Source organism: Budorcas taxicolor, chromosome 8 (assembly GCF_023091745.1).
Source record: "Budorcas taxicolor isolate Tak-1 chromosome 8, Takin1.1, whole genome shotgun sequence".
Taxonomy (NCBI): domain Eukaryota; kingdom Metazoa; phylum Chordata; class Mammalia; order Artiodactyla; family Bovidae; genus Budorcas; species Budorcas taxicolor.
In genome coordinates, this window is record NC_068917.1 from 20,054,915 (window position 1) to 20,076,266 (window position 21,352).

Sequence of the window (21,352 nt, forward strand, 5' to 3'; positions counted from 1 at the left end):
ATCTGACTTTGGAATCTATGATGTCACTACCTAAGAACTGTGTAAATAACGAGAGCTTAAGCAGTGTTTGAGATGGAGAAAGTGGGCTTGGGATGCTGCTATTTGTTGCTCTGACCGAGCTGGGAGTAGCGGTCATCAGACAGGAAACCTGCATGATTCCTCTGACCACCCACCCAGTCTGTGTTATGAACAACAACCCCCAACTCTCACCTTCCTCAAGGAGAGGAGGTGACAGCAACTGTCAGGCAACGTTTCCATGAAGTTTTGTTTCATTTTCACACCCCAGAAACAGTGGATCTTGGGAAAAGTTTAGATCAGAATTTGCAAACTGGCAGTTTTCAGGACAAGTTATCCCTGGAATGATGTGTCGTCTTGACCTGTGGTATATTTTTTTCAACTTCAGGTTAATTGCTATCATTTTACTATGATGATTATTATTATTGTCCCCTTTGGCTGCAAGGCATGTGGGATGACCAAGGAAGGAATCTGCAGCCCCTGCAGTGGAAGCTCAGAATCTTAACCCCTGGATTGCCAGGAAAGTCTCGATATCATGTTTAAAAACAGAAAACCAGATAATTCACATAGAACCCCAGATTTCTGAATCATCTTGAAGAACCAGAAGATCTAGCAGCCCCAGGCCTCTGTCCCCACATGGCCACCACCGGCTGAGCTGTGCCTTGACTGCTTGCTTTGATGAGAAGGGGCTTTCGGATTTCTGCAGCCCCCACCCCTCCCTGATACTCTGTGTCAGGAGTGCCAGTCTCCCTGGAGCATCGCCCTCCTGCTACCAGTTTTCCTATATTAAAGATAAGAGGAAAAAGACCTTTCTTGGGCTCTATGAAGTGGGAAAAGTGAAAAAGAATGCATGTTTCAAACTGAAAATCATTAATTCTGCATGTCTGTGTGTACCAAAAAAGATACCACCAAAGAAGGAAACCTGACCCTCTTCCCTCATTTTTTCAGTCTTTTTCCTGGTTGTTGGCATTTGAATTTAACACCATTTTGGACACCTTTTCAGGCTGTGTCCAGGGCAGTTGCCCACACAGAGTGCATCTGCAGCCTGGTCCAGAAGACTAGTCCTGGGCTGGTCTCCAGCCTGAAGCATGTGCTCGGGGCCCGCCAGAGCATCCCCATCATGGTTTTGTTCCCTTTTCCCTTCTCTAGGTGTTCCCTTCCCAAAGAACTTCCTGCAGATCTGCAAGAAGATCCTCTGCCGCCTCTTCCGGGTCTTCGTCCACGTCTACATCCACCACTTCGACCGGGTCATTGTGATGGGTGCCGAGGCCCACGTCAACACCTGCTACAAACACTTCTATTACTTCGTCACGGAGATGAACCTCATAGACCGCAAGGAGCTGGAGCCCTTGGTAAGTGTCCCCGTGTAGTGGCCACACCCAGGTCACCCCGGGAGGTTGACCATTTGTCACAGAACTGCCATGCCCCTGCACTGATGGCCGGCTGCTAACTGGAAGATTGCAGAATTGGGCAGGATTTAGGGGTCAGGTAAAGGTCAGGATATGCCAAGACATGCATAGCTTTCAGGGGCTGAGATTGTCATGGTTTGGGCCAGAAGGAGTAGCTTTTTAAAAAAAAAAAACAACCAACTTTTTCCTGTTGAATACTTATTTGGCTATGTCTGGTTTTAGTTGCAGCATGCAGGCTTAGTTGCCCACGGACATAGAATCTTAGTTCCCTGACCAGGGATCGAACCCTCATCCCATGCCTTAGAAGGTGTATTCTTAACCAGTGGACCACCAGGGAAGTCCCAGGAGTACCTTTAATTCTCACCTATTTACTTAACCCCATAAATGGGCATTTTGAGTTCTGTGTCATCTGCTACGGTGGTTTCCAAAGAAGGTAATAAACATTTCTTCAGTCGGTGAATAAATATTTAGCACCTACTGGGTGGCAGCTGCGAGACACAAAGTTAAATTAAGCTGTCTTTGAGTAGCTTTTATTCCAGGGAGAAAGAGAGGTGAGCCCAAGATGAGAATACAGTGTCACGGGGACTTGGCTTTTCTTACTGAACCTCTTGCAATTCAGTTTTAATGGAATATGTGAGAATTCAGAACACTTGGTTAAAAATACTTTACTCTTATTGTTTAGGTGAATGAGGAGTTCTTTTATTTTCTTTATAAGCTATCTTTACAGCTGGACTCAAACTGTGCTTTAGAAGTCAAGGGCCCCTAAAAAATCCTGCATCTTTTCTAACATGTATAATACTATGGATACCCTCATCACAGCTATCTTTAACAGCTCTATTGAGTGCTGTCTTCGCCAGTATAATTACAGTGCTTTATGGAAAAATCATGCTTTTTCTCTAAAACCGTTTAAAGTGGCCGTTTTGGTAAACATGACTGACAGAGTAACTAACTTTGATCCAAGTCCACTTGAACAATGGCCAGAGTGCAGGGGCCAGAACAGTCTTTTGCTACCCTGTCTTCCTATTTCTTCATGTACATTTTTTTCATTTTTTTTCTCAAAGATTGATTGTTTGATGGATCTAATTTTTTGGCTGTGCTGCATCTTCATGGCTGCACTCGGGTTTTCTCTAGCTATGACAAGTGGGGGCTACTGCCTAATTCTGGTGCATGGGCTTCTCACATTGTAGACTACAGGCTCTAGGCTTGCGAGCATCAGTGGTTGTGGCCTATGGGCTCATTAGTTGCGGCTCCCGGACTTTAGAGCATGGACCCAGTTGCTCCCCAGCATGTGAGATCTTCCTGGAGCAGGGACTGAACCCATGTCCCCTGCTTTAGCAGGTGGATTCTTAACCATTGGCCCACCAGGGAAGTCTCATATGTTCTTAAAATATAGGTTATAATTTATGTCTGGTGAGGCCAACAGATCAAGAGATGATGCCATTAAAAAAATAGTTTGTTTTACTCACAGATCCCCAAAGAAGGGGGCACACCATGACATGAAAGCCATACGGAAGGACAGAGGTTGGACAGGGAAGAGGGAAAACATGGCGCCTTCGTTGTGGTTTCCCGGGGAAGGACTGGGCGAGGCAGGGTAACAAGGCTAAACATGGACTGATTTGAATCATTTCATAAGGTTCTGGGGCAAAGGGGCTGCCCCAAGCTGTTCACCTGGCCCTAGGGTGATGAGAGAAAAGGAATTTTAGCCCTAAGTGTGAGCAGCCCTAGAGGAGGTGGTTTGGGGAGTGGGCCCTGGATTGGTTAGTGTGTATTGACTGGTGAGTAAACAGCTCAAGGATAAGTTGGTTACTATCTCTAGAAATGGGTGAGTCCTGATCAGGGCCATCCCTCCACTTTTAGCAAGGCCCCGGATATTAAAGAATGAAAATACAAAAACCAGAAGACATGTTTAATGCATGTTTAGAGTTCCTGTATCTGGCAAAGAAGACACTGGGGAATGAACAGATGTTTTATACATCACTTTTAGAGTTTCTCAACTTGAAATCTATTATTAATATTATGCTTTGGAATACATGGCAGAAAGCATATTTTCTGTGTATCACTCGAGTTCTGGAACAAAGCAAGACTTGCTGGGTCTTGTGTTATATCACTGGCTAAAGCATTCACTTTCTTCATTTTCTTTCACAGCCACTTTCTAGAAAGCTCTTGGCAGGAACTAAATTGTCTCCGAATTCAGCTGGACATGTAGTGTGGAAAGAAGCTAAAGCATATCGTGATGGGAGTTTTGCTCCTTTGTAGAAAGGCTATTTTGAGTAAACATAAAAGGTTGTGCAAATAGCAAAGGGAGTTAAAAGCCTGGAAGGAACTGATAAAGCTAGTTTCAGGAAATGTCTAGGACAGAATGGACAGGGGTGAATAAAGAGACTAGGGCAAGCACTCTCATCTCCAAAACATAGGTCTGCTTCCAGGGAGTTTGGCTCACTTTTGTTCAGTTGATATGTTCAGGTGGAGGGGGACACCTTCCCTAAAGGTGCTCTTAGAGGAAGAGATTCTTCCCAACACCCATGTTTGGGTTTCTCTGAGCCAAAGGAGCAGAAGCACCATTTGGAGAGAGGAGAATGTGAATTTCTTTTTTACGTATGGAAATATGAAGGTCATGGTAAGACAGAGTTGAGTGTAAGTTAATAAGTAGAGGGAATTACACCTGACAGTTCAGTGGTTATGACTCGGTGATTTCACTGCCAGGGCCCAGGTTCATTTCCTGCTCAAGTGCTAGGAACCCTCATTGCCAGGTTTGGTGAAGATTTCAACAATAGGCCACCCAACGTGCTGTGTTTGAACTCAGCCTCATTCAGTTCAGTACAGTCACTCAGTTGTGTCTCTTTGTGACCTCATGGACTGCAACAAGCCTGGCTTCCCTGTCCTTCACCAACTCCAGGAGCTTGCTCAAACTCATGTCCATTGAGTCAGTGGACTCATCCTCTGTCGTCCCCTTCTCCTCCTGCCTTCAATCTTTATCAGTATCAGGGTCTTTTCCAGTGAGTCAGTTCTTCACATCAGGTGGCCAAAGTATTGGAGTTTTAGTTTAAGCATCAGTCCTTCCAATGAATATTTAAGACTGATTTTCTTTAGGATGGACTGGTTGGATCTCCTTGCAGTCCAAGGGACGCTCAAGAGTCCTCTCCAACACCACAGTTCAAAAGCATCAGTTCTTGAATGCTTAGCTTTCTTTATAGTCCAACTCTCACATCCATACATGACTACTAGAAAAACCATAGCTTTGACTAGACGGACATTTGTCGGCAAAGTAATCTCTCTGCTTTTTAATATGCTGTCTAGGTTGGTCATAGCTTTTCTTCCAAGGAGTAAGCGTCTTTTAATTTCTTGGCTGCAGTCACCATCGCAGTGATTTTGGAGCCCAAGAAAATAAAGTATGTCACTGTTTCCATTGTTTCCCCATCTATTTGCCATCAAGTGATGGGATCGAATGCCATGATCTTAGTTTTTGAATGTTGAGTTTTAAGCCAGCTTTTTCACTTCCTCTTTCAGTTTCATCAAGAGGCTCTTTAGTTCCTGTTTGCTTTCTGCCATAAGGATGGTGTCATCTGCGTATCTGAGGTTATTGATATTTCTCCTGGCAATCTCGATTCCAGCTTGTGCTTCTTCCAGCCCAGTGTTTCTCATGATGTACTCTGCATAGAAGTTAAATAAGCAGGGTGACAATATACAACCTTGACGTACTCCTTTCCCAATTTGGAACCAGTCCATTGTTCCATGTTCAGTTATAACTATGACTTCTTGACTTGCATACAGATTTCTCAGGAGGCAGGTCAGGTGGTCTGATATTCCCATCTCTTTAAGAATTTTCCAGTTTGTTGTGATCCACACAGTTAAAGGCTTTGGCATAGTCAATAAAGCAAAAGTAGATTTTTTCTGAGATTTTTGATCTCTGGTTCCTCTGCCTTTTCTAAATCCACCTTGAACATCTGGTAGTTCTCAGTTCATGTACGGAAGCCTGTCTTGGAGAATTTTGAGCATTACTTTGCTGGTGTGTGAGATGAGTGCAATTGTGCTATAGTTTGAGCATTCTTTGGCATTGCCTTTGTTTGGGATTGGAATGAAAACTGACCTTTTCCAGTCCCGCAGCCACTGCTGGTTTTCCAAATTTGCTGGCATATTGAGTGCAGCACTTTGACAGCATCATCTTTTAGGATTTAAAATAGCTCAACTGGAATTCCACTCCCTCCACTAGCTTTGTTCATAGTGATGCTTCCTAAGGCCCATTTGACTTCGCATTCCAGGATGTCTGGCTCTAGGTGAATGATCACTCCATCATGGTTATCTGAGTCATGAAGATCTTTTTTGTATAGTTCTTCTGTGTATTCTTGACACCTATTTTTAGTATCTTCTGCTTCTGTTGGATCCATACCATTTCTGTTCTTTATTGTGCCCATCTTTGCATGCAAGGTTCCCTTGGTATGTCTAAGTTTCTTGAAGAGGTCTCTAGTCTTTCCCATTCTACTGTTTCATTAACAGTGCCCAAATTCTCTGAACGACCTGTCTTACTAGTCTCTTATGGTCTGGGAAAATATTCCCTCATAGTGTGTCTTCCCATATCTAGAGTTACACTAGTACAATCATTGATCTCTTATAGAACTATATATCATCATTGTATCAGAGGTTCAGCTACACATATGGTAATGCAAGAAACAACAATTTTGTAAAGCAGGCAATATAAAAAACAAGTTAGCAGATGAGTGAGGTCATAAGTAAAAATAAAAGTCAAGAACTTTGCTCCCCAGAAATAAAGCAAACCAAAAAAAAAAAAAAAAAAAAAAAGCCAAGTAGAGAAAGCTTTCCTTTGCATCAGAACACTCTCAGTTACAGCAGACCCTTGAACAACACGAGTTCAAACTGCATATGAAGTCCACTTATACGCAAGCTTTCCTGGTGGCTCAGATGTTAAAGAATCTGCTTGCAGAGTAGGAGACCTGGGTTCGATCCCTGGGCTGGGTAGATCCCCTGGAGAAGGGACTGGCAACCCACTCCAGTATTCTTGCCTGGAGAATTCCATGGACAGGGGATTTGCATTTACAGTCCATGGAGTTGCAAAGAGTTGGACACGGCTGAGAAACTAACATTAACTATACCTGATATACTGTATTACTGCACCATCCAAGGTTGGTTGAATCTGTGGATGCAGACCCATAGATAGAGAGGAAACTTGGTCATGGAGGGCCTAACTTTACATGAGACTCAGATTTTCAACAGCACAAAGGGTCGAGGCCCCTTACCCTCACATTGTTCAAGGGTCAACTGTATTTTCTACAACTGAAGAAGAGCCCCAGGGATTTGAACACCTAACAGTGCCAGGTGCTTGAAATCTGAGTCACAGAAAGGCCTGGGACAACCCAGTGTTCTAGAGAAGAGCCTCTTTGGGGGATGGGGAACAAAGAGTGGTTGTGAGCAAGAAGGAACATCAGTTTTCTTCCCAGAAGTTTATAGTTCTTTAAATTCTGCTTGAAACAGTAGCCTTCTAACCTGTTTTGTTAATTTTAATTACAGGGAGATTAATTGCAATGCTTGTACATATTGATAACAAGTGCTTTTAATGCTTATCTGTCTGAAATTAGGTATTCATTTCCCACAAACCAAAACCTATAAAGTAACAGAAAATGATATTGAGGGTGTTTCTAAAGACAGTCCTTATATATTTTCATTCTGGATACTTAGCACAGGTCAGTATCTATTAAGAATACTGCACTGTGGATTGTTATTACTGAAATGAACACTTTCAATAATTGACAGTGCTTGAACAACGAACTTCCGATTCTACTGTTGCCAGTTATTTAATATTAATTATTAATTTTATTATTTAATATGTTGACATTAAAATCAGTCATATTATATCAAATGAACACATTTTATTTCATTTGCATGTATCAGTTACACTAGATATGCAAAGCAAATTACCCAGATGTTCTCATTGTATAAAAAAGATAAGTTTTTGAGAATTGACAGATGCAGTCTAAAAAATATAATGAATCTCACTCATTTTTTGGCCTTTGAAGGATTATGAAGGAGTCAGGCATTTGGCTTCCTGTTCTAGTACATTCTTTAGAATCGAATGCAGCTAGAGGCTAGAAGGGCAGCACTTGTCCGGCCAGTTTCCTTTTGAATATCAGCAGTCTCAGAGTTCCCATACCTCCAGTGGGACTTTCCTAATGTCATGCCTTGGGATTCCACAATGTAGAACACTTAAACCCCACCTCGTGTTTCTTTCTGCCATGTTTCCGCCACTCACAGCCACACTCTTCTGCACCCAGAGCCCACTGTGTTGCTTTTGTCTGCTGTGGGCCAACTACCCCACATGGGTTATGTTGAGGGCCCAGCATCCCACAACGGTAGGAGGTTCAGTCTCAGACTGTTTAAAGACGAGGTTCAGACTATCTGGGTTCAAGCCCTGAACTATTCATTCACCAACTTGCAATCTTGAGCAAGGCTTTTCAAAGCCTCGTTTTACTCATTTGAAAAATAGGTATAATATTAATAGAATTGCTGATTCAGATGGTAAGGAATCTGCCTGCAATGTGGGAGACCCCAGTTTGATCCCTGGGTTGAGAAGATGCCCTGGAGGAGGAAATGGCAACCCATTCCAGTATTCCTACCTGGAAAATTCCATGGATGGAGGAGCCTGGCGGGCTACAGTCCTTGTGGTCGAAAAGAGTTGGACACGACTGAGCGACTACACTTTCACTTTCAAAATTTAAAGAGGTTAGGTGCTTAAGAAACTTGATAGGTGCTTAAGAAATATTGGCTGTTGAATGAGATAATGAATGTACAGTCACAGTAAGTCACTCAGTCGTGTCTGACTCTTTGTGACCCCATGGACTGTAGCCTACCAGGCTCCTCCCTCCATGGGATTCTCCAGGCAAGAGTACTGGAGTGGGTTGTCATTTCCTTCTCCAGGGGATCTTCCTGATCCAGGGATCGAACCTGGGTCTCCCGCATTCCAGGCAGACGCTTTACCTCTGAGCCACCAGGAAAACCAGGGACCAGCATATAGTAAGCAGAGTTACCCTAATTCTGCCTTCCCCAGCTCACATGGCCTTTTGCCATCCTGGGGATTGCCTTGGTGGCCTTGTAACAGATATAGTTCATTGTATTTGTATCAATGCATTCCGTGCCTTCAGCTCTTTGAGTTGATGTTGTTGATGTTGCCAAGTACATAATAGATGTTTAATGTGGCTTTTTTTTTCCTCTTTCTTTTTTATTTTTAAAATTATGATAGTACAATAACACATTTACAGGCGACTTGGAAAATACAGAACAAGGTTACATTTGGTTCCACTAAATATTACAATTATTTTTTTAAGTAGATAAGATTTTTAGTTGGAATTTTAATATCAAACTCTTGAAAATTAATAAAATGAATATACGGTGAAGTAAAAGGATATAGTAGACCTAAAAAGCACCATGAACCACTTCAACATAATTAAGATTTATACAATTTTCACACAACAATAGGGTACAAATTCTACTCAAGTTCCCATAGGCTGTAAACTAGGACACACTGGAACATATCCAGGTACATAAAACAAGGTCCAAAAATTTCATAGTCTAGTGGTATTGAAAAGCAGAGGCATCACTTTGCCAACAAAGGTCCATAGTGTCAAAGCTATGGTTTTTCCGGTAGTCAGGTCCAGATACGAGAGGTGGACCGTAGAGAGGTCTAAGCGCCAAAGAATTGATGCTTTCGAACTGTGGTCCTGGAGAAGACCCGAGAGACCCTTGGACAGCAAGGAGAGCAAACCAGTCAGTCCTAAAGGAAATCAACCCTGAATATTCATTGAAAGGATTGTTGCTGAAGCTCCAACACCTTGGTCACCTGATGCCAAGGGCCAACACATTAGAAAAGACCCTGATGCTGAGAAAGATTGAGGGCAAGAGAAGAAGGGAGCGACAGAGGATGAGATGGTTGGATGGCATCATTGACTCACTGGACATGAGTTTGAGCAAACTCCGGGAGACAGTGAAGGACAGTGAAGCTGGTATGCCACTGTTCATAAGGTTGCAAAGATACAGACACAACTTAGTGGTTGAACAACAACAAAAATAGAAGTATTGGAATCATACAGAGTCTGTTTGTTTGCTTATCACTGTGGAATTATTAATAGTTAGAAATCAATATCGAAAGATAGTTGAAAATAACCCATGTATTTTCAAGTGACATTTTCCAAGAGAGATCTTTGACTTAGCCACTGAAGATGCTTAATGTGATTTTGAATCGGGAAGAGTCCTTGGAGGATGAGACACCTCAGTTCAAAGGGGTTGCACACCATCATTCCTTCTCTGGTGGCACCCTCATCTCAGAACATGCCTGCAGACCTCCACTTATCCGCTGTTGGACATAAAGCGTCATCCTATCGAGTTAGTAGTTGAGATCAAAAGCAAAATGAATTGTAGAGCAGTGAAGAGATGCAAATCCTTAGTATCAGGTCTGCCAGAGAATGATGGAACCCCGACTCCCAGTCAGTTCTCTGATCTAGACCCCAATTATAGGTCCTGGGAGGATGTCAAACGCTCTAGCACTGTGTGTCCTGGTGTTCCAGGTCTATGGTGATGCAGTCTCCTGGGTTTATCACAAAAAACCCCACGTCCTGGGAAAACCCTCCATCACTGGTGAGGGGGGACAGTAGGCCACTCTGTCAGGCCTCCGAGTGGGAATACAATTGGGGTTCAGGAGCAGGGACGAGGTCACCCTGGCAGCCCAGTGAGGAAGGCCAGCACGTCCGTCTGTGCACAGGGTCTGCCTCACAGCTCCCGTTGGGACCCGCCGGTCAGCAGCAGCCTGGGAACCGGGGACACTTGGGGTTTCATTCAGTCGCCAGCTGGGAGGGGCACTGAGAGACGTGATAAATGATTCGGTTCTCCTGTAAAGGCAACAGCTGAAGATGATTGGAACTTGAGCAAGTTCACAGTCAAGGAAACGAGCCCAAATGATGCTGGTAATTAGCAAATGGGCCAGGCCCTGATTGAATAAGCAGGCTGCTGGCTGGCCTGGCTGCCTGGGAGTCAGCTGACAGAATGGCGCTAATCAGGCGCAGTCATTAGCCAGCACCGGGAGCAACAGTGTTTTGTTAGCTTTTCACTGAAGACAAAAGCAGACTCAGAGAGGGCTGTTAGCCATGCAGAAGCTGGTGGATAAAGAACAGAGGAGGGAGGAGGAGGAGGAGAGAGGTTGGCGAGGCAGGCAGGAAAGACAGGAGGGTTCTTGTTCATCCTGATGACCTGCTCACCCCTGGGTGACCTTGGTCCAGCACTGTCACCATCTCTCTCCAGGGCTCCATTGCCTTATTTCTAACAATGATTATACCGTCACCTACCTTGTAGAGGTGCTGCCATGAAACCAAGTGTCAGCACAGGGCTGTTCTGTTACTTTATAGCAAAGCTTCCCAGGTGAGGCTAGTGGTAAAGAATCTGCCTGCCAATGCAGGAGACACAAGAGATGCACTGATCCCTGGGTCAGGAAGATCCCCTGGAGGTAGAAATGACAACCCACTCCAGTATTCTTGCCTGGGAAATCCCATGGACAGAAGAGCCTTGAGGACTACAGTCCATGGGGCTGCAAAGAGTCAGACACGACTGAGAGCCTGAGAACACTTGGGCCATGAGTCTGCGTGCGTGCCAAGTCGCTTCAGTTGTGTCTGACTCTGTGCAACCTTATGAACAACAGCCTGCCAGGCTCCTCTGTCCATGGGCCTTAGGAGCTTTTACATTAAGTTTGTGTTTCTCAATAGGAGTCCACACACAGCTGCATCAGAATTTCTTGGAGGTGATATTTTAAAATGTACTTACCCAAGCCTCACCCCCAGATACACCAAATCAGAATTATTGAGGTTAGTGCCCAGGACCAAGCACCCTAGGTCTCCATTGCAAACTTTTTAAAAATAGATAGCCATGTATTTATTTGGCTATGCTGGACCTTAGTTGCTGCACATGGGATCTTTAGTCGCAGCATGCAAAGTCTTAGCTGTAGTATGTGGGATCTAGTTCCCTGAGCAAGGATCAAACCCGGGTCCCCTGTACTGGGAGCTCAAGGGTCTTAGCCACTGAAACCCTAAGGAAGTTCCTCCCTCTCAAATACAATGTGCATATGAATCAACTGGGCATCTCACCACAGTGCAGATTCTGATTCTGTGCCCCTGATAAATGCTCGGTTCATTTTGCCCTCAGGTGATCTCAGTGCTTCTCTGAGGGGGGCAAGACTCTAGATGACAATTACTCTCAAATTAGGAAATTCTCTTGTTAGCACATCATCTCTTCTTCTCCTCAAGGATAGGAGTGGCTAGCTCAGTGAGGTGGGAAAGTCAAGCCAAGAAGAAAAATCTAAGGATCAGTTTTGGCCGATAATATTTCTCAGGATGTCAATCCCAAGAACTGATCAGTGAAAAACGGATTTTCTTTTCTTGATCAAATGAGTTTACAAAATGCTGTATCACCCTCACCCTTGGAAGACTCAAGATTTACAGAGCAAAGACCTTGAGAAGTCATCCAGTGGAGAAACCGGTTCGGTTTTCTGTAGCACCATCCCCACTCCCAATTTAATTGCATTTGGCTGCTGAAATCTTTTTTTTCCTAGTATTTATTTATTTGGCTGCATCAGGTCTTAGTTGGAGCACTGAGGGTCTTCACTGTGTGTCACACGGGATCTTTCGTTGTGGCGCACAGGACTCTCTAGTCGTGGTGTGCTCCGGGGCACTAGGGCTCAGGAGTTGTGGCACGTGGGTTCAGTTGCTCCACAGCATGTGCGATCTTAGTTCCCAGACCAGGGATTGAACCCATGTCCCTTGCATTGCAAGGCAGATTCTTAACCACTGGACCACCAGGGAAGTCCTAGAAATTTTTTGTTATTACTCATTAACATCTCATGGAGATCGTGACCCAAGGAACAAACTGGGGGCGACACTGTTCCTTTGTGATGTGTTTCTCGATTTTGAGTGTTCCCGCCTTGCCTCCACCCTGGCCCCAAGCCCACCCCCACCACTGCTGATGGGGTGAGGAAGAAAGAAGACAGAGAGGGAGATGGGAAGTAAATAACAGTCCTCATACAGGAGGGCCTCAGGGGAAAAAAGTAACTCAGCTTCATCCATTCTCACTCCTCCACCCTCCCACGTCACTGTGTGATATCCCATCATTCAGTTGTCACTATGTGCATGGCACACACACATTTTCAAGAAATAAATAATAGCTCTATTTTTTGAGTTCCAGATGTTTCGTTACACTCTTTACATGTGTTATTTCATCTGCTTCCTATACTTGTTATCTTTAGTTCAAACAGGCGTGGTGGGCAATTTCTCAACATCCAACCCATGTCCCTCTCCATCCCTCATTACTCTCCTTACTGCCATCTTATCACCCCCAAGCTTCCCCAACTCTCCCAGTTTGTAGGCAGTGACTCTTGGCTAACGACTGAGGTTCATGCACCAAGTGATTTTAGGCTTCAGCCACCAAAACTGCTGCTTGAAAAATGGGTGTTTTAGGACCAGATGGAAGAACAGCAGTTTGCAGACCAAAGACTTGGAAAGCCTTGTCTCATACAGATCCAGCACAGCTCATCTCAGCCCAGACACGCAATGACCTTGTGTTCCCCTAAGAGGTGGCCAGGGCATGCCCACGCACGCCAGGGGGACACTTGGTGAGTGCAGTAGCCAAGGTCGGCCTGAAATGGCAAGGTCAGGTCAGGACTGTGAAAAGAAGCAGAGCCTCTCACATGCACCAGAGCCACTACCTCAAATAGCTAGCAAGGAAGAGCCATTGTGAGGCTTCTGAAAGGACCTTTTGTTTGGCAGCATCATCTGTGCAAAGGCCTGAGGGTTGCTTCTTGTCAGGCGGGTTCTCTCACTTCCAGCCAAATGGTCCCAGCATGGACACAGGCATTGGAGAAGAAAGAGCCTCAGCCGGCGAGTCTGGCCGTTTGGCCTTGACAAGCATGCTTCCACTATGATGTCGCGGTATTCGTTGTCTGATGCTGAGCAAGGCATTTAACGTCTCTGGGGCTGTCGTCCGTATGTGAACAAGATCATACCAAGAGTCTCCCCCCCGCCAGCTTGACTTACGGAGAGTATCATCTTTGACACAGTGTGTCCCCAGCTTTATTGTCTCTGGTCCAAAGTGACCTTTCCTTTTTGCTTAATGAAGTCTTCATGAATTAAGACTTCCCGGGTGGCTCAGATGGTAAAGTGTCTGCCTGCAATGCCGGAGACCCGGACCCAATCCTCGGATCGGGAAGATCCCCTGGAGAAGGAAATGGCAACCCACTCCAGTACTCTTGCCTGGAAAATTCCATGGACGGAGGAGCCTGGTAGGCTATACAGTCCATGGGGTCGCAAAGAGTCAGACACGACTGAGTGACTTCACTTTCTTTCTTTCATGAATTAAAGCCCAGCATGCCAGCAGAGCAGGTATACCTGGCATGGAGAGTAGCTGGAGTTTTGCATTTGCGGGACTTTATCAGTTTAGATGGAATGTGTGTGTCTGTGTGTCCAGCATGGCATCAGCTGGGGGTAGTTGTTCAGGGCAACCCAAATGCCCACAGCTGAGTGGAAGAGCCTGCCAGAGACCATTTTAGGAGCTTTGGCAGACATGTTCTAAAGTGTCAATTTGAAAAATAGCACACGAATGTGGGATTATTTTCAATGAACTGCATTGTGCCGAGTTAGTGGGCTCAATGGGGCAAAATCTGCCACATGTTTTTGTCAGTCCCATTTATTCATCCTTTGCTGATGTCCAGCAAGCTTTTGCTTCTGGTTTGTGGGATGGAAAATGGTTGGTTTGGGGTTTTTTGTTTTGTTTTTGTCTTTTAACTGAGTCGGAGTGAAATATGGTTTGCTTTATTTCAGGGCCTATAATATAATCAGTTAGAGTTGAACACGATGCCCATGGAAAATCTCAGCACATAATATTAAGTAATAAAATCAAAATTCAAAACTGTACTGGAAAATCACTCTAATCATATGTATATCTACTAGGGTATCAAGTAGAGTCATCTAATCATAGATGAGAAAGGAAATATGGCAAATACATGCCTATTGAACTCTTCAAGTTTTCTATCACAAACATGTATCACTTTTATAATAAGCAGAAAAATCAAACATTATGCTTTAGAAAGCCTGACCAACAAAGACCAAAGCTGAACATGACAAGTAGGCTGTGTACCCAAGGGCCAAGGGCTCTGAGTGAGCTCTCTCTGCCTCTGGTCATGCCCTCTGCACCCCCTTCTCAGACATGCTGTGATGGAGACATTCAGAGAGGCAAGGTGGTCTGCAGGTGACAGTGATGCTGAGAGGAGAGGCCAGTGGTGGTACATGCCCTTTCTGGACGCACTTGGAGGGGGGTGTACACAGTCACGTGGACTAAACAATTTCCCAAGACATGGGGTGGCCCCTCCTGGAGTGGGGAATTCAGCCATCTTTGTGAACACTGAGGTGATGTCTTTATAGTGCATGCGTGCTTAGTCACTTCAGTCTTGTCCGACTCTTTGTGACCCCATGGACTATAGCTCACCAGGCTCCTCTGTCCATGGGATTCTCCAGGCAAGAATACTTGAGTTGTTTGCCATGCCCTCCTCCAGGGGATCTTCTCAACCCAGGAATCATACCCGGGCTCCTGTGTTGGCAGGCAGGTTCTTTACCACTAATGCCACCTGGGAAGCCCCATGTTTAGAGTAGGCATACACTTGTCACGTTAAAGCCCCTTTTCTAAGTGAGAAGATCTAAAGCACATGATGAAATCTACGGATCACCCACATGTAACGTGTTCAGCCCTGCAGGGACAGGCTTTATCTGGGCACCTCACTGCAGAGGGTACCATGCATGACTGATGGTTTTGATTGGAATTTCTCCCATCCAAATTCCTCTGCTTAACTAGATCTAAGAGATTTTTGTTTCTTTCTAAGTTCAAGTTTCAAAAGAGATTTGTTGCAAAGAGATTAATCCATACTTGTGGAGTGGTCTATATATAGATTAGTAAATGTAAGCATAAGTGTATGTATTTACAATAACTACAAATAAATTTTAGCTGAAACTATGTTGTGGATCTAGAGTTAATTCCAGTCCTTTCTTACTAAGGCATTAGCAAAACTCAAGACCGGAAGTGACTATCCTCGTCTCAATCAGCTTCTTGTTTTGTCTTTTGTGCACATTTTTCTTCTCAGAGGGGACCCTTCTTTTTTCCTGTCTCTCAGTTCAGTTCAGTTCAGTCACTCAGTCGTGTCCGACTCTTTGCGACCCCATGGACTGCAGCATGCCAAACATCCCTGTCCATCACCAACTCCCGTAGTTCACTCAAACTCATGTCCATTGAGTTGGTAATGCCATCCAACCATCTCATCCTCTGTCGTCCCCTTCTCCTCCTGCCTTCAATCTTTCCCAGCATCAGGGTCTTTTCCACAGTCAATTCTTCGCATCAGGTGGCCAAAGTATTAGAGTTTCAGGTTGAACATCAGTCCTTCCAATGAACAGTCAGTACTGATTTCCTTTAGGATGGACTGGTAGGATCTCCTTGCAGTCCAAGGGACTCTCAAGAGTCTTCTCCAACAGTACAGTTCAAAAGCATCAATTCTTCACCACTCAGCTTTCTTTATAGTCCAACTCTCACATCCATACATGACTACTGGAAAAACCATAGCCTTGACTAGACAGACGTTTGTCGGTAAAGTAATGTCTCTGCTTTTTAATATACTGTCTAGATTGGTCATAACTTTCCTTCCAAGGAATAAGCGTCTTTTAATTTCATGGCTGCAGTCACCATCTGCAGTGATTTAGGAGCCCAAGAAAATAAAGTCTGCCACTGTTTCCACTGTTTCTCCATCTATTTGCCATAAATTACTCTCCATCTATGTTGCCATCTATTACTCCATCTATTTGAAGTAATGGGACCAGATGCCATGGTCTTAGTTTTCTGAATGTTGAGCTTTAAGCCAATTTTTTCACTCTCCTCTTTTCACTTTCATCAAGAGGCTGTTTAGTTCCTCTTCACTTTCTGCCATAAGGGTGTTGTCATCTGCATCTCTGAGGTTATTGATATTTCTCCCGGCAATCTTGATTCCAGCTTGTGCTTCATCCAGCCCTGCCTTTCTCATGATGTACTCTGCATAGAAGTTAAATAAGCAGGGTGACAATATACAGCCTTGATGTACTCCTTTTCCTATTTGGAACCAGTCTGTTGTTCCATGTCCAGTTCTACCTGTTGCTTCCTGACCCACATACAGATTTCTCAAGAGGCCGGTCAGGTGGTCTGATATTCCCATCACTTTCAGAATTTTCCACAGTTTATTGTGATCCACACAGTCAACGGCTTGTCCGACTGCACCCCCTTCTCAGACATGCAGTGGCATAGTCAATAAAGCAGAAATCGATGTTTTTCTGAAACTATCTTGCTTTTTCGATGATCCAGGACCCATGTTTCATCCTTGTTCACACCATCTGTATCTCTGGATTGACCATTCCTTTGTAAGTGGGTTGATATTCTCATCATTCAACAATTAACTGCCTGCTTTAAATTTTAAAGCACAGAATCTTGAAGCATTAGCATGTGTTCATAACTCATATTATTTCTCTTCTATTTGCTACTGCATACTTCTGTTTAATGCATATGTCAGATCATCTTCTAGTTTGGCAGGTACACCCAATACAGGCAGCTGAAGAATACCAAGGCCTCCCAGCCACGCTCTGCCTTCTTTCTTTACCTTTGCTGAGCGGGAATGGTTTATAGATGGCTTCTGATTTTAACTGGAAGACAGTCATTTCTGATGCACATGCATGCTCAGTTGTTTGACTCTTTGTGACCCCATGGACTATAGCCTGCCAGGTTCGACTGTGCATGGGATTTCCCAGGCAAGAATACTCGAGTGGGTTGCCATGTCCTTCTCCAGGGAATCTTCCTGACCCAGGGATTAAATCCACGTCTCCTGCATTGGTGGAACCTTTACTACTGCACCACCTGGGAAGCCCATCATTTCTAGACCATTCAGTAGGTATTTATTACCTTCTGACCATGTACTAGAAATTGGGGTCACTGCTTTTTAAGGAATTCACTGGAAGTCTTCCTCCTACCTTGCCATTATTTTGACATCCTCCAAATTATTTTCCCCAGAATCTACTAGTTCTAAGAGATGTCAGAGGTATTATGTGAAAAGGGGGGTTCCATGGTCCAATAACTACGGGAAACTGAATTAATAAAACTATTCTGGTTTCATTAATACCCTAATATGGATCCTAATTCCCCAAGCAAGATATAGAACATACAGATACATGTGACCAGGGAATTCTTTTTCTCCAGAGTACTTTGTGGATCTAAGGCTTTGAAATCCCCTTTGGGAAATTCTAACTATACAGTCAGCTTTTGTATTACAAAGCCAGTCCTCTTCTGGCTGCTGAGGGTCTGTTAATAAGCATTTATTGAAAACCTACTATATGTCAGAGACTGTGCTGAGTGCCAGAAAGACAGTCAAAGACACATCTCCACTCTTTAAGGAGCTCATGGTTTTAAAGAATCATATCTTTCAACCCACATTAATTAGACTTGCGCTGTCCAATACACTAGCCACTGGCCACTTGTGGCTCTGTACGTTTAAATTAATTAAAATTAAATAAAAATTAAAATTAGTTTCTTAATCTTACTAGCCACATTTCAAGTGCTCAGAAGCCACATATATGTCTCGTGGGTATTGTTGGATAGTGAGCATCTCCATCATCATGGGACGTTCTTTTGGACACTACTAATTAAGAGAGTCTAGCCTCAAGCATTACTTCCTACAGTATTAATACCCCGTCTAATCGCCAGTGGATGCCAGATGTGTTCAAAACTGTCCCCATGCTGCCTCAATGAGGCATTGCCGTTTAGCTCTTTGAACATAGACTATGGTCGGCTTCTCTTTGCTGGACACTTCTCCCCCAGCTTGCAGACGAAGATTGGATAGAACTCAAAACCATCTGCTCACTGTTTCTCTCTAGGTCTCATGTCAGAATCTCCATCTCAGAGAGCTGCTGATTTCCTCAGGACGGCTCATGAATTACACATTGGTTACAAATAGTAATTATACTTTACTGTGTCTGCATTTTTGGAAATCGCTGCAGAACGTCAGTCACAGCAGAAATTAATTCATCTTCATGAGCATTTGTATGAAAGTGTGTGAATAGTCACTGTGGCTTGATGCCCATATATTCAATATAAGTCTGCCAAATTTTTGTCTGCTATGTGTGGTCTAGACTAGTTCAAATTTCCCAGCAGACAAGAGTAGATTCTTTGTCAAATGAATTAGCTTGGGATTTAAATGCAAGAAGGTTTTACTTATTGAAATATAACAATATATCTTCTCTCACCACTCACCTGTCTGACCACAATAAGAGCATGAGGATAAGGTTATAGATAGTTCTTATCCTAGGGACTTGTGTGGTCCCTGTGTGGTCCTCGGGACACCTCCCACCTTGAATTAATTTTTTTTTGGCCTCACCCTGTGGCTTGTGGGATCTTAGTTCCCTGACCAGGGATGGAACCTGGATCCCCTTCAGTAGAAGCTCAGAATCCTAACCACTGGATTGCCAGGGAAGTCCCTACCATGAAGTAATTTTGTAGATAAAGGTCAGCTATCCAGGCCATCAACAAGGCCAGTTAAGACATAATGTCATACTGGAACATGGTAGTAATCACTATGAATTTCATGAGATTCCTATGATGTTGTGAATCTGAGTGTAACTGGACAGTAATTTAGAATAAATGCATACTGGTAGATCTGGATGAAGAAAGAGAGATGCAGACGGCTCCCAAAGGAAACTTCCTAGAATTCCTTGAGTGAGCCATGCCCGCTCAGCTCCAGGCCATAAGTACATGGGAGTCCCTCGGCTCCACAACTCCTGTGTCCTGCGCACCCTGCAAGTCTGCCTCAGAGAAGAGGTCTCTTCACTCTTCATCGTGTTAGGCCCCGCCAGCTGCTCCCAGAGCCCCCTGACCCCAAAGAGGGTAACCACACGAAAGCCACAGCATCTCCAAGGACTAGCATCAGAAGTGACCGGCCACCCTCCCACCACTTTCATTCATCATCAGCGAGTCACCAAGTCCGGCCAACTCTGAAGGGGAAGAGAACTAAGCTTTCTCTCTCTCTCGAAAAGAGGAGGAGCTAAGAATTTTTAGACATTTTTTTAGACCACGACAGAGACCAACATTTTTTTAACTGGTGATGTTTGTCTGTGGCCCCTGTATTTGCTTCCCTTTCTTCTCTTACTTGCCACACCCTGAGCTCAGCTCTGCCGTCTCCCCAACATGCTCCTTCCTGCAGAAATCACCTGCCTTGGTGAAAACTCCCCTTACCTCAGTTTGGTCACTTCCTTCTCGCCTTGCTGGCCAAGTTCTTTGAAGAAGGCCATCTAGCCAATTGTCTTACTTTCTCACTTCCCTTTCACTTCGTTCCAGAAACCAGCTCTTTTCTCTGGAAGTGGTACCCGGAAGGCCTGTGCACTTACTTTTGAACCAGAGAAGAAACATGAACAGTATAATTCACTAGTAATTCATGCTATGGCTAATTCTTAAAAACATTGTGCTGAGCAAAAGAAATCAGATATAGAAAGTTCATACAGTTTGATCCCACCTATAGCAAATTCTAGAACAGTCTAAACTAATCCACTGTGTCAGAAAGCAGATCAGTGGTTGCCTGGGCCAAGGGTAGGGGTAGGGATTGACTGCAAAGGAGTAAAGAGGGAATTTTCTCAGACGTGATAGAAATATTATATATCTCAATTGTGGTGGTTACCTGGGAGCATATATCCATCAAAACTCATCAAACTGTGCGTTTATTTATTTTTTAATGTTTTTATTTATTTATCTATTTTTGCCTGTGCCGGGTCTTCGCTTCTGCTTGGGCCTTTCTCTAGTTGTGGGCAGCAGGGGCTACTCTGGTTGCAGTGCACGAGCTTCTCATTGCAGTGGCTTCTCTCGTTGCAGAGTACAGGCTCTAGAGTGCTTGGCCTTCAGTAGTTGCCGCATGCAGGCTCAGTGATTATGGCACACGTGCTTTAGAGCACTGGCTCAGTAGTTGTGGCACACGGGCTTGGTTGCCCTGCAGCATGTGGGATCTTCCCAGATCAGGGAGGGAACCCATGTCTCCTGCATTGGCAGGCAGATTTTTTTTTACCACTGAATCACCAGGAAAGCCCAAACTGTGCATTTACATAGAAGCATTTTGTTAAAAAGCAAGTATACCTCAATCAACTTTATTTTAAAGTAAGCTTCATAAATGTATCCAACATATTTTTTTAATTTTTTATTTTATATTGGATTAGAGTTGATTAATAATTTGTGATAATCCCAGGTATACAGCAAAGTGATTCAGTTATACATATACACAGATCCTTTTTCAAATTCTTTTCCCATTTAGGCTGTTACATAATATTGAGCAAAATTCCCTGTGCTATATACAGTAGGTTCTTGGGCATCCAACCCATTTAAAAAGCAACTTCAGTATTTACAAAAGCAATGTGTTGACAAGCCTTTGCTGAAACTTTTGTCTTTCTGCTGCCTAGGTGGCTAGAGACAAACTGAAAGGAAAAGTAGCAGCTTATCTCTAAGAGTCAATTAGAATATCTGTATTTTCAGTTGGTTATAATAGAAGTAATTCATGAGACTGGAGACTCCCCTTCCCCTCTGGCAGTGAGTTATGAATGAATGTAAACCATTCTATCCTACAACACTGGGGGAGATTTTGGAAAGCATCTCAGTTCTCAGGTCCCACCCCAGACGTATTAAATCAGAATCTCTACGGGTAGGGCCTAAGCAAAGTAAAGCTCTCCAGATGGCTCCTGGTGACATCATGTTTGAGCACCAGGGAGATGAAATATGGTGCTTCTCAAACTTTTTTCTGCACAAGAACATCTGGGAAGCTCGTGGAGAATATAAATGCATGGATTCTACTACAG

The 21,352-nt window shown here is 44.0% G+C and overlaps 1 protein-coding gene and 1 non-coding gene across 3 annotated transcripts in view; one reads left to right on the forward strand and one right to left on the reverse strand.

Moving 5' to 3' along the window:
- The window catches only part of MOB3B (MOB kinase activator 3B), a 215,751-nt gene that overhangs the window by 167,261 nt on the left and 27,138 nt on the right, over positions 1-21,352 (forward strand). For both annotated transcript variants that reach the window (XM_052644810.1, XM_052644811.1), the window contains exon 3: positions 1,165-1,367. In XM_052644810.1, coding sequence (XP_052500770.1) covers positions 1,165-1,367 — 203 coding nt within the window. The remainder of the gene's footprint in view (positions 1-1,164; positions 1,368-21,352) is intronic.
- On the reverse strand, positions 8,357-8,428 carry TRNAS-GGA (transfer RNA serine (anticodon GGA)). Its single transcript has one exon. It is a non-coding gene; the product is annotated as a tRNA-Ser (tRNA).